General features: G+C 37.3%; 2 protein-coding genes across 8 annotated transcripts; one reads left to right on the top strand and one right to left on the bottom strand.

Annotated features, from left to right (window-relative positions):
* Positions 1-345: 345 nt before the first annotated feature.
* On the top strand, positions 346-4,270 carry LOC147509968 (putative callose synthase 6). Of its 3 annotated transcripts, XM_086602097.1 has the most exons (9): positions 405-585; positions 744-878; positions 993-1,069; positions 1,217-1,304; positions 2,940-3,062; positions 3,150-3,267; positions 3,782-3,834; positions 3,999-4,124; positions 4,216-4,270. In XM_086602097.1, the coding sequence occupies exons 1-7, from the start codon at positions 553-555 to the stop codon at positions 3,784-3,786; spliced, it is 579 nt and encodes a 192-aa protein (XP_086458223.1). In that variant the 5' UTR covers positions 405-552; the 3' UTR covers positions 3,787-3,834; positions 3,999-4,124; positions 4,216-4,270. The 3 variants fall into 3 exon arrangements, with proteins under 3 accessions (XP_086458224.1, XP_086458223.1, XP_086458225.1); XM_086602099.1 differs by lacking the exon at positions 3,782-3,834; XM_086602098.1 differs by lacking the exon at positions 3,782-3,834 and having other exon boundaries at positions 346-585; positions 3,999-4,270.
* A 549-nt stretch (positions 4,271-4,819) lies between these two features.
* On the bottom strand, positions 4,820-12,950 carry PGR3 (proton gradient regulation 3). 5 transcript variants are annotated; one of them, XR_015218655.1, is made up of 7 exons: positions 9,311-12,792; positions 8,993-9,096; positions 8,450-8,530; positions 8,193-8,311; positions 7,673-7,965; positions 7,362-7,511; positions 4,820-5,388 (listed from the first exon to the last, which is right to left on the bottom strand). XR_015218655.1 is itself a non-coding variant. In XM_086602095.1 (2 exons), exon 1 carries the CDS (start codon positions 12,656-12,658, stop codon positions 9,317-9,319), a length of 3,342 nt encoding a protein of 1,113 aa, XP_086458221.1. In that variant the 5' UTR covers positions 12,659-12,792; the 3' UTR covers positions 8,726-9,096; positions 9,311-9,316. The 5 variants fall into 5 exon arrangements, 1 of the variants encoding a protein (XP_086458221.1); XR_015218659.1 differs by lacking the exons at positions 4,820-5,388; positions 7,362-7,511; positions 8,193-8,311 and having other exon boundaries at positions 7,830-7,965; XR_015218658.1 differs by lacking the exons at positions 4,820-5,388; positions 8,193-8,311; positions 8,450-8,530 and having other exon boundaries at positions 7,064-7,965; positions 9,311-12,950.
* Between the last annotated feature and the right edge of the window lie 429 nt (positions 12,951-13,379).

Below are 13,379 nucleotides of genomic sequence, written 5' to 3'. Positions count from 1 at the left end.
GGGCTGCCGTCTCCCTTCTCCTCTTCTCTAGATCTCCCCTCCTCTTCCTCATCCTCTCTGGCCGATGCCTCCTCTGGCCGTCGTCTCCACCTACTCTGGTTGTCTCCTCCCTCTTCCTCCCCTCAACCTCTCTCTTTTTCTCTATCTGGTGTCCTCCTTCCTCCATTTCTTCTTTCTCTTTTCCTCCCCTCTTAAATTCCCTTCTCTTCACTTTTATATCTCCTCCTTGGATTTACCTCATGGGGCTTAGTATGGTCTTGGGCCTATTCTCTGGGCCCAATACATACAATGGCCCATGTTATGAAAATGGCTGTTACACAAATCAAATCTCAAGTAAGTCAAATTGCTGTAAATAGTACCAACAGCTTCAGTGATTCACTGTGGCAAAGAAATTAAATAATTAAAGTTTCTAAATTAAGTTTAAGAAAGAGAGGATGTCATTAATAATGGGATCTTTGTAGGTTCTCAGGTAATGCTGACCGCCAGCAGTTGGAGCTTCTTTATATTGCACTTTATCTTCTTATCTGGGGTGAAGCCTCAAATATAAGATTCATGCCTGAATGTCTTTGGTATATCTTCCACAATGTATGTTCTCTCATTCTTTTATTCTTCAATAACTATAGATACCGCGCCCTCCCCCCACCCCCACCCCCCGTTGAATAGCTTCAGCAACTAACCCTTACATTGTTGATTTCGTTATGACCCTGGATCGTATCAAGTGTTTCTCTTTTCCTTTTAATCAGATGGCAAATGAGCTTCATGGAATTTTATACAGCAATGTGCATTCTGTTAGTGGAGGAACATTCCAGCCAGCACATCATGGTGAAGAATCATTTCTGCGAGAAGTTATAAGACCTATTTATCAGGTCTTTCGTAAGGTGAACAATCTTCAACCAGTTCATACCTATTTTATGTCCCAATATTGGTTTGTTGAGCAAAACGCGCGGCAGCCACAATCCAATAGCTAAAGCAGGCTTTCTTGCGTGAAAAAGGAAACTCGAAGAACCAAAGGAGGCACTGCTAGTCATTCAAAGTGGAGAAATTATGATGATCTGAACGAATATTTCTGGTAATGTTTCCATTGTCATTTTGGTCACGTTATTTCGTAGTAGTTACCACAGACCTGAGTTTGAAACCTGTTTCACCACCTATCAAAGAATAAAAGAATGAAATGGCTTTATTTGGTAACAGATAGGGTCACCTTTACACTTTTCAGGTCTGATAAATGCTTTAAGTTGGGATGGCCGATGAAACCTGAAGTAGATTTTTTTGTGCACTCGGATGATATACGTCAGAAAGATGAGGTTTATTATATAATTTTAATGCCTATTATGATATTTTGCATAAAATTTTGGTTCCATCTTTGGCTTGGTACTGTGTGTTGCTTCAATATTTTCAAATGTGAATATATACTTATATACATAATATGATGAATTAGATATGTCATTCGATCTAAGTATTTCTGAGGTAAGAAACCAGTTGGTTTTGGTCTATATAGTATAAACGAGCGTATTACCCTCTTTTAAAATAATTAGCCCGAAATGTGGAAGCTCCAACACTATATGGGGCCATTTCGGAAAATTAAGCACAAGTTCTTCTGGATGAAATTACCAGTTGGTTGTGATTTCTAAAGTTGAAAATTAGTTTACCAAAAATTGTGTGCAAACACAAATCCTGTTGTGTTGAAATCAACAGACCTATCTTAATTTAATGAATGGATTGCATAGACCTTCCCTAGTCAAAGGCACATGAAGCGTCCGTCCACTTCAACGTGTTTCATTTGTCTTGTGACACAATTTTAAGCACGGCTTATTCCATTCTTATTGTCACAAGTCACTACAATACTTTACAGGATCTGTGGGTGAGTAGGTGATGCCAATGTGGAATATGTCGAAGAAGGGATCTCAAACTTTGTTTGTTCCTTCACTCAGGGGTGTTTGTTTTTTCTACTTATAAGTGATTGCTATTTATAAGTGTCAAACACTTATAAGTGCTACTTATAAGTAGGTCCTAAAACCTGTTTGTTTTTTGCTACTTATAAGTACTTAGTTTGTTTTTTCAAACACTTATAAGTAGCGACATTACAATTTTACCCATATTTTAATAATACATGTACTCTCTTGTCGAAATTAATGACGATCATATAAGAAATCAATTTAATGGAAGTAGAAATAAATTCATATAGACCATGCATTAAACAATCCACAATAGACATACTGTTTATTATGATAATCATGAAGTGCTATTGGAAAGAAATTAACTTCTTTTCATTTGCATCAACTCATTTGCTATTTGGTTAGTTATGTAATTTTATATGCGTCCATGGGTAGTTATGTAATTTTATGTCTAATCCCAACTTATAAGTTGGCGTAAGTAGGATTTTATCGCTTACAACTTTCGGCCCTACTTATAAGTTTTTTTGACCGTTGGCTACTTATAAGTGGGAAAAAATAAATGGGTAAAAACAAGTGGTCCACCACTTACAAGTGTTTATAAGTGGTCTAGTACTTATAAGTAAGAAAAACAAACACCCCCTCAGACTTCATGACTGGGTATACAACCTCACCTTGGGATCTAGCAACCACAAATCATTCTTCTTTGGACAACTTAGAAATTCACCTCCAACAGAGGTGCAGAAATTGAGATTTATTATAACAAAAGATTAGATGGACAAAAATTAAATTAAATTAAATTAAACAAAACTCTGGGTTAGAACATGTTATTTGGTCCATGCGAAAAGTTTAGATCCTCCCTTGGCAATGATGAGTGGGAGAATACAATGTTACTCATAACCTGTGAAACATACCTGCTGAGGTATCCAGAGTATTCCACGAAAATTAACTTCTTTCTCCTACTTTAAATGATATGCCTGTAGTTGTACGCATAATACAGTTCTTCCACAAGAGCTCGTTCTAATACTATAATAAATTTTACTGCAGCATCTTAACCAAGTTCCAGCTGGAAAGAGGAAGCCTAAGACAAATTTTGTTGAAGTCCACATGTTTTGGTATCTTTTCAGGAGTTTTGATCGGATGTGGATATTTTTCATTTTAGCTTTACAGGTTAGTCAAAGAAATTATGATGAATCTGATAAATACATTTCCAAGTGTGTGGAAGACAACTGCAATGTAACTTGGGTTCGTTTTCAGGCTATGATCATCATTGCATGGAGTCCTTCAGGATCTCTTGCAGCTTTATTTGATGAAGGCATCTTTAAAAGTGTTATGAGTATATTCATAACTTGGGCTATACTCAATTTTTTGCAAGGTAATTCATTGTTTATAAGTATGTTTCTGATATTTATAGTAGTAACTATGCAATGTACCAATGTACCATACGTACAATTTATTCGTAGGGCAATGTTACACTTCTTGCACACTATGTGGCTATTAATTAGTATGATAATAACCAGTCCAAGGACTTGCATCTCAATTTGGATTATTCCTCCACTGGCCTGCCTCAGTCATTGGCCAGCTTCTTCTTAGTCTTACATTTCTCAATGCGATTGCATAGAGGGCTTAGTCAATGGTATTAGCTTCGCTTGGGTGTTCATTCAATGCAATGCTTTTTTTTTGTAAGTTGTGCTAATCCAAAACTTTACACGAATGATCTAAGATTCAAGACCTTCATGCAACAAAACCATTAGATAAATCATAGATGTATTTCCACAAAATACTTTGCACAGGTGTCAGGTGGATGAAATGATTTAGTCTGATCTGATAGATTATCTGGAACTATCAAGTCAGTGAAATTTAAGATCTTGCTGTTACTGTTTGCACAGCCTAAATTATATGTGGGAAGAGGAATGCACGAGGATATGTTCTCACTTCTCAAGTAAGAAAGCTTCAGGTTTTATTTTTCATCTTACGAATATTAGGCTGTGATATCCCTCATTAATAGGATGTTTTGATATGCTCAAGTATACTCTACTCTGGATCTTGTTGCTAATAGTTCTGTATCACCATTCATCCTTACCAAATGACGTTGTCTACAAGCAGGATAATTCCATCTCTTACCCGTCTCCTTCACAAAATTTCTAAGTGGAGGCCAAGTGGTTAAAACAAGTTAACTAATTCATAGAAGGCAGGCAAAGTAATGGATGCGAAACGAAGACATTACTAATGGTATGTTAATAATTAGTATGCTTTTGTATGGGCGATATACTAGTCTTGTACTCTGTAAGATGAAAATATATTTCATTATTGATATTTGTAGATACTTTGAACTTTTGATGGAGCGTGTTGATAAAGTTGAACCAACTCTTGAAGCATTGACTCTTTTTTATTTAATTCTTAGGTCATTTCTGATGTATTTTCGGTGGAAAATTTCTAGTTTAGAGTATATGTATACCTAAAAGGAACTTTGTACTTTGTGTTTTTATATTATTATAAGATTAATAATTTTTTTTTTTTTAGTTGTATATTACGTACTGATTGTGGATTGTGTTGTGTTGAAGTAGTGTGGTGGTAGATTTTGTTAGAATGGATGAATAGAAGAATTTGGTTGATATGTAATGGAGTGAACAGGTACAGTTGCATTGTGGGTGGCCCGACCAAAACAAAAGCCCACAAAATTGAATTTTTTTTTTAATACAACAAACTATTAGTAAGGGATATATACGTTAGAAATGGATAATTGCAAACAATTAATCAATTGCATACAAATTATTAATCGTTACTAATATATTGTAACGGTTACGTATCGGTTACTGAAATTAATTTCAGTGACACTTTATAACCGTTAGTAAATTTTGTAACGGATACTAAGTGTTATAGATATCCGTTACTAATATTTGTCACGCTTTTGTGTCAACGCAAGATAACCGTTACTAATATTTTTTATAACGGATATATATTCATTACAAATTAACAGTTATGGTGTAGTGTCAATAAGCCCAGAGAACATAGTTCAACTCGTTGGCCCACGCGCTCTTCTTATCTTCCAATTTTCTTTTCAAATTGTTCAATATCGTTTTGTTAGAAGATTCAGCCTGCTCGTTGCCTTCAGGGTTGTAGGGGGCAGAGAACCCTTGTTTCACCTTGTATACTTGCAAAAACGTTGCCACCCTAACTCCTGTGAAATGTGTCCCATTGTCTGCAATGATGGCATATGGCAGTCCAAACCGACATATAATGTTCTCCCATAGAAACTTAATCACTTGCGCCTCCTTTACCTGCTGCAGTGGGACGACTTCTATCCATTTAGTGAAGTAGTCTGTGGCTGCCAGCATATATCTCCTTTTGCCGCTAGCCATGGGCAATGGTCATACGATATCCATCGCCCACATGGCAAAAAGCCACGGACTTGATACATTATGCAGGGGCTCTGCGGGTGCGAATATCCGCTGTGAAAATCTCTGACACTTGTCACACCTCTTAGCAAATTCCACTGCATCCCGTTTCAAGTGATGCCAGAAATAGCCTTGTGTCAATAATCGATGTGCCAGAAATAGCCTTGTGTTCTCAAATTCCAATATATTGTGTGTAATCTCATAAAGGAAATCCAGACAACTCACAAGACAATTCCTCGGTTCCTCCATATGTCATGCACCAACATATTTTAATTTCAGGACCATCAGAACATACTAAATCATTTTTCAATACCAACTATTCAGATCAACCAGACTGGTTATCTCAACATTGAGAACAGAATCTGAACGGTAAGGTTCGAGGTATTTCACCCACGTCTTAGGACCTTAAACTCATTTCAGGATTTGAACCTCAGGAGAGTCTACTAAATAAAAGATACCTAAGGGTGTAATAAAAGCAATCTTCCCGTTATTCTGACTATTAAAAGAGACAAGAGCAGTGGTCATTCAGAAACCAATTAGCTGAGATGGGAATCATGAATATGTGCAAATACCCAGTCACAACTCACAATATGACTGCTCTATGCCACATATATAATAAGAAGCAGATGCATTCCAAAACTAGATGATTATATAACACTACCACTAAAATGTTTTTTGGAAACCAACCAGACCTGCTACAAGCAGTAATACTGACAATTGTTAGAGTATGCATGCTTTTCAACACACTGACTACTAAACAAACATCCAATTTTACTAGGAAAGCCAAAAATAAAAAAATCAAATCAAAAGCCAAGAAGTATTTTGTTAGATAGGGACATTTATCTCGAAATGAAACCAGACACCTCCTCATAGTCCGATTACTGATTTGTAAGCATGATTTTTTTTATGCTAAAACAGTCGATAAAATAGGGATCTAGTATCATGGTCATACAAAACATGCACAAGTAACAACTGTTGGTGGACTAATTACCACAACATGGAAAACACAAATAAATTTGTGCAGTTTTAAATGGGCTACGATTCTTGATACGTATTAAAAATGCCTCAAGAAACTACACTCAAGGATATTGGGCCGTACGTGGAAGCGATTTAGATTTTAAAACATATCAAGTTGTGTTGGGAAAAGTTAAGTTCTAAAGATGAAGAGCCAAAATTACAACGTAAGCACGTTAAAAGGACCCCAGATTTTCTAGCCCACCTTTATGTTTTCTGTAGCAGAGCACTATGGTAAGTGATGCATAAATGATACAACCTAAGAAACATTGACATGGGTACGATTATCAGTATCTGATATGGGCACAGACACGGCAAAAAACCAACAATTGAGGTATATAATATTAATATGACCGTATTGAAACCGACATAGATTTCTTTAGACTGTCATTGTAAAGCAGGATACAAGACACAACTAAATAACCTCACAACAGTACCCCAATTACGAATAAAGTCTTGAGCTCAGCTCTCTAAAGTTGTCTGTCCCTTGAGACCTTCAAAAATAAGTATTTTCACTATTTTGTGAGGTCAATAAATAGTAATCAACATAGGGGAGATTCATGATCATAGAGTGTACAGACCTCCTGTTGAAACAAAAAAACTAGTAGACTTCGAGATGGTGCAACCTTTTATTTCCTAATCGATAGAGAGTTTATACCCATAACATTTAACACACCCACCACCCTCTTTTGGTAAGAACTGATTCAAAGGAAGTGACGCCCAACCCCCAAAGGATTGACCAGAGAGTCAGTGGACCACTTTGATATGATAAAAAAAGATTTACTTTCTCTCCGAGAATAAGATGCCAATTTATCAACAACAACAAAAAGAATGATTTCCTCTCACATAACTCAAGATACATGGGTCCCTCAAAGTATGTTTAGTTGTCTAAACTCTAAAGAAACAAAGAATGAAAAATGTCACATCTAGAAGTCAAAGTATCTGTATTAGGAGAAATGTGTTTCTTCTCAAACCAAAAGAAAAATAAGAACACAGCTGCCTAGATAAAGATAAGGAAACAGTATAACTTGAAAATGTGAAAGAACAAGAGAATTACCTGGTGTCATGTACTTTTGCGTTTCAGCAATGTAGTTTTGTTTGTCTTACACTCTTACAGTCCATTCTACAAGCTGATTTTAGTGAAATGACGCTACCCACGAGTCGCTGGGCTAGAAGTAAAACGCGTCTCTTTTGGCAACCCCTTCAACTTCAAGAAATATAAACTTTAGGCTTACTGTTAAAAGAAACCAGAACAATAGTAGCTCACCATTCTTGCAAGATTTTATAACGTAAGTAAAGTCAAACCACCGACAATACAGTGAGTTTTTACTGGTGAATTGCTTGACCAAAGATTCCTTAACAATATACCTCTTCATAACAATGTCTTAACATGGCACAGAGCATCAGCGGTTAGATTCACGTCAAGGACCCAATAGCTATCTGGTATGCATGTTTGGCCAGATGTGAATCTAGAGTTGGAACAAAGCCATATTCTTGCACAATTAATTTGAAGGGCACAGTGAGAGGCCCATCACTCGGTAAACTTTGCTCAAATGTGATGCAATAAAGACACCCGTGAGCAAACGCTGAACCTTTTTCATAGGCTTGGTACAGCACGTCCTGCAACACTATACAACCAGCTGCAACACAGCTATAACCGCCTGTTGCGTGAAGGCTTGGTATGAGCTGAAAAGCACAAACTCAAAGAAAGATTGACAAGAAAAAACTGACAGAGAAAGGGAAAACGAGCAGCCACCACCCACCCCCATGACCTTGAATCTCTTTGAAAAAATCTAACATAAAAATAAACTATGACAAAAAATATCGTTGATACAAACCCATTTAAATTATTTGATTCTAACGATGTTCATGAAAAAATAATATCCACCTTAGCACAAAGTCATAGTTGTTTTGGTGTGACTTGGGATCCGCACAAGGACACGCTGGTGTAAGTGAGTTGGTAAAAATGGATAAACAATAAGACCAAAACTCGGGATTGCTACATTTCTGCAGGGATGGAAAATGCATCAACAATAAAACATAGTTGACTGAACATATCAATATATCCATACTCTCGATTGTTTACATTATTCTTTTTCTCAATTATTTTCAGTCTTTTTTTTTGCTGTAGGTCATCATCATCACCTTATCCTTATTGTTGTTGTTGTTGTTTTTGTTCTTGTTCTCAATAGTTATTCCACCACATAGGACTTTTATAGTTGGTACCTATAAACGTCCAATAGCCAAGGTGTCAACAATTTATAAACTTGTACAACATCATTGTAGATAAATGTCTAAACAAGTGGAGCTATATCAGAAAGACTACAGATGTAGTATTATAAAGTCATACATGTCTGCACACAAAATCTGATGATTTGTTGGTTTCTATTATATGACATTAACTCAGGGACACATCCAACAAAGACTTCAAAGAGTATAACATGAATATAACATTTAAGATTCAACTTTGTAAGTATAGGGATACATAAGCCCCAAAGCATCTCATCAACTAAAGTAGTAAATTTACAGTCCTCAGCAACAAGAAGCTGGAATTTCAAACTACAGCTTTTACAAAAATGCATGTTGGGCAGGGTAACTCTAGGATCACTTGAGGATATAGTGGATAGCATCCATTAGTTTCCATTTCAAACCGTAATTATAGCTAGCTTTTCAATGGTCAAGATGTACCTTCTTCCACATCAAACGCCTACGATGTCTCTAGACAGGTTCTGTTTCCTTAAGACCAACCAAACCGAAATTTGTCCACTACTGGATGCTGGCTAAAGCATTACCTAGCAAGAAGTTAATAACAATTGTTAGCACAGGAAAAAGGTTTACACCTTGAGTGGAAAACATGATGTGACAGTGATAATTAAAGATTGTTCTGGTAAAATTGTTCCCAGAACAGAAAAATCGACCAACTAATCCATTATGCCCACTAAGAACTGAAAGAACAGAATTAAGAGCCTAAAGAACATATTACTAAAATACACACCGAGTACCTACCACATGTCAAGATTGATTAGGGAGTTGGGCAAATGTTCCTGTGTTTGGGGTGCAGCCTCCAACCATCATCTTCTTATAGATTGCATATGCACGATCAGGATTGCCCGACATGCTATACCCTCGAATGAGAGCATTATATGTGAAAACATTGGGTTTAAACCCCTTTAATTGCAGTTCTTCATACATTTTTCCTGCTTCTTCTAGCATTCCAACCTTCCCAAGATTGAGAATCAAGGAATTGTAGGTATAAAGGTCAGGACCAATCCCTACATCCTGCATCTCATTGAAAAGAGAGAGAGCCTCTTCTAGCCTCCTTGACTTTCCTAGACCATTAATCATAAGATTGTATGCAACCAAATCAGGCTCGAGACCAGCTAACTCCAGTTCCTTGAAGTAGTGCAGGGCATCAGTCAGCCTCCCCACTGTACAGAAGCCATCCATGAGGATGGTATAGGACTTCAAATCCGGTCGTATTCCCTCTTCGATCATTCTTTTGAACAGCTGACAAGTGGCTTCGACGTCACCTGTCTTTGCAAATCCATTCATAAGAATATTATATATAGCACAGTTAGGTCTGCATCCATAGTCCATCATCTCCTCAAAAAATTGTTTTGCTTCGTCCACTCTACCCAACTTTGAAAGGCCATCAATGAGAGGACCATATGTACAAGGAGTGGGAGAGAAGTCTCCACTCATGAGATCATAGCACAAATCTATAGCCTTACCTAGCCTGTTGGACCTGACAAGACCAGATATGACTATGTTGTGAGTTATATCATTAGGTTTGCATCCCCTAGAGAGCATCTCCTCTTGCAAACCAAGAAGTTCTTCTATCCTCTCAGATTTTCCAAGAGCATCAAGCAATAAATTGTAAGTACAGATATCAGGATCACAGCCGGTGTTCTTCATCTCCCTGAACAAACTCCAAGCTGTTTGGGTGAAACTGCTTTCCAGTAGTCCATTGATTAAGGAATTATATACTCCGAGTGTAGGTGGAACTCCATAGCTTTTGGTAAATCTCTGAAATATTTCATAAGCATCAAGTGATCTCCTCTTCTTACATAGATATATAATTACAGGATACAACATGGAGTCATTGTGACAAACACCACTTGATACCATTATTTCAGCAAATTGAATGGATTTATCAATTTGAGCTTCTTTTAGTATCCCTACCATAAGAGCTTCCCAAGATGACTTATCTGTAGGACCCCTGACCTGAAAGAAAACGTTTGCAGCAACTTTGAAAGCATCTTCAACCCGACCGTCTTTTACAAGACCAGGAAGGAGTGTACACAAAGTTATAAAGTCGGGGACAAGCACTTTCCTCATCTGATGGAAGATCCAAAATGCATAGCTAGATCTACTTTCCCTAACTAAGCCATAAATGACTGTGTTGTAAGTTAGAACATCTGGCCTACAATCCATTTTTGTCATTTTATAGAGCATTTCCAAGGCCAAATCTACCTCACCATTCTTGCAAAAACAATCTAGAAGTGTGTTAAATGTGACAGTATTTGGGGCACACATACTCGCTGCCATACCTTCAAATAATTCCAAGGCATTCTGAACTTTACCCTCTTTCCCTAATCCAGATAATACTGTGTTGTAGGTAACAACTGTGGGGGCAAGCCCCATCTCCTTCATCCTGTGAAACATTTTCCATGCCTCATCTACCCTGTCAGCTTTATAAAGTGTGTCAATCAAAGAGTTCATTGTTATCTCATCAGGATGGCACCCATTTTCCGTCATCTCAGAGAGTAACTTTATGGCTTCATCCACTTTCCCCATCTTACTGTAACATTTGATCATCGTATTATAGGTTATGGCATCTGGAGCGAGCTCACTATTCTTCAGTCCACGGAAGACATCTTTGGCCAGGTCAACTCTTCCTAACTTGGCAAGGTTATGAAGATAAACATTAAAAGCAACAAGATTAGGAACAATTCCCCTACTTTTCATCTTCTCAAACGTGCCCAGAGCTTTGCCAGAATCTCCTGCCTTGCCATAATAATCAATGAAAAGGATATATGTGTATGCAGTGGGCTCAACACCACATGATTCCATGCACTCAGAAAGCTCCAAAGCTTCACTGACTCTATTTACTCTCAAAAGCCCACAAATCAAGGTATTGTATGTGTGCAGATTCGGCAAAACACCCTTCTTTCTCATGACATCCAGTGTGTGGAATGCTTCATCAATTTCCCCTCCCTTGCATAAAGCATCCACAAATACTGTAAAAGTGACGACATCCGCATCATAACCATCAGCTTCCATTTCCTTCCACAATCCCCTGACAAAACTCAAATCCCCGGAGTCACCAAACTTGTCCAACATTGTTATGTAAGTAACCCGATCAGGTTTGTGACTGCTCGATTTCATTTTCAAAAACAATTCTCTGGCATCATCAAGCCTTTCCACACCGCAAAGAGCATCAATGAGAACTGTATAAGTAACAACATCAGGTCCACATCCTTCCTCTTCCATTCTCCTCATAATTGCATGAGCCTCATCAATCTTCCCCGCCCGACCAAGCACTCGTATGCATATAGTGAAGCTATATACATTCGGTCTCAACCCCAATTTTTCCATCTCTGCCAAAAGACCAATTACAGTTTTAGTATCTCTTATCTTTCCAAATGCCACCATTAGCGCGGAGTAAGTTTTCAAACTAGGCTTAATTCCATCAGACACCATTCTCCTATATACATCCATAGCCTCCTTCCGAAACCCAGATTGCAAAAGCAAATGTATCAAGCCATTGTATGAAAACCCATTTAAAATAAATCCAGCCTTACTCATCACCTCAAGTGCAAACGGAGCTTGCCGTATCCCTCCCCGCACATTCAAACCCTTGAAAACAATCAAATAAGTCTCCATATTCCGCTTAATAATTTGCTTCTGCATTACATCAAACACAAAAACCATCTCTTCCACTTTCCTACTCACTCTCAAACACTCTAGCATATAATTACACGACTCCGTAGTATGAACAACATTAATACGCTTGGCAACAGCTTTAAAAAACGAAAATGCTTCAGTTGGGTCAGACATAGACTTGAAAGTCTCAATAACCTCATTTGAACTCAACCCCGGAATATTGCTTGAAGTGTTCATTACACAGTCATCACTAACCCTCACATACTTACTTTTCTTGCTTTTCTTAAATTTATTTCCAAGATACCCATCTTGTAAAAGCATGATACTAACAGTTTTTCTTTGTGCTTTGTATAAACCATAATAATAATCATGTAAACTAGCTGGGTTAGTGATAGTATGAACACTACATCCTATATTATTACGAAGGCAACCCATTGGAGAAGAACATGATGGGTCCATCACACTCATTTCACGAAAATGTGCAGGGTATGTCTTAAAACTTACCTTAGTAGTTCTTGGAGTGGAAAGAAGAGCAGAGGAAATAGAGATGGATGGAGTGTGTAGGATTAGAACATGTGACAGTTATCAGTTTGTGAACTCAGTGTACGTGTAGACAGTAGACTAGACCCCGGGTGGATTGGATTGGGTCGGGTTTGCTTCACACCTTCGGCCGTCACTTGAAAAACAAATTCTTTAACACAGAATTAGGCCCATAACAGAAAAGTTGTTTTGGTTTTAGCAAAAAAATGAAAAATGAGTTGGTTATTTTGTCGAGTAATCTGAGTTACTTGTTGTTGAGTCATAACATCGAATTTTTTGGTCTGTTCGTTTTAATTAATTCTTAGTCTTGGTGTTGTGGTAATTAGTTTGGTTCTGTGCTTGATAATTAGCCATGGGATCAATACTAATTCTCTGTTCATGTTTGATAGTTGTTGTTGGTTTACTTGTTATCCCCGAAATCCAAATTGATTTTGTTGTTATTTGAACCATTGACCAAAATATCGCCAATATATCCGATATATATCGGTATTTTAGTACACCGACATCGATATTTCCGATATATATCTAATATAGAACCCTTTTTTCCCGATATATATTGGAATTTCCGATATAAAACTTTATATCGCCGAGATAATCGATATATCCGATATTTACGATATATATCATTTGACTTTTTGTCCATTTTTTA

This window comes from Coptis chinensis, chromosome 3 (assembly GCF_015680905.1).
Source record: "Coptis chinensis isolate HL-2020 chromosome 3, ASM1568090v1, whole genome shotgun sequence".
NCBI classification, from domain to species: Eukaryota; Viridiplantae; Streptophyta; class Magnoliopsida; order Ranunculales; family Ranunculaceae; genus Coptis; species Coptis chinensis.
The sequence above is the reverse complement of the archived record's forward strand: the minus strand, read 5'-3'. Positions and strand labels throughout refer to the sequence as shown.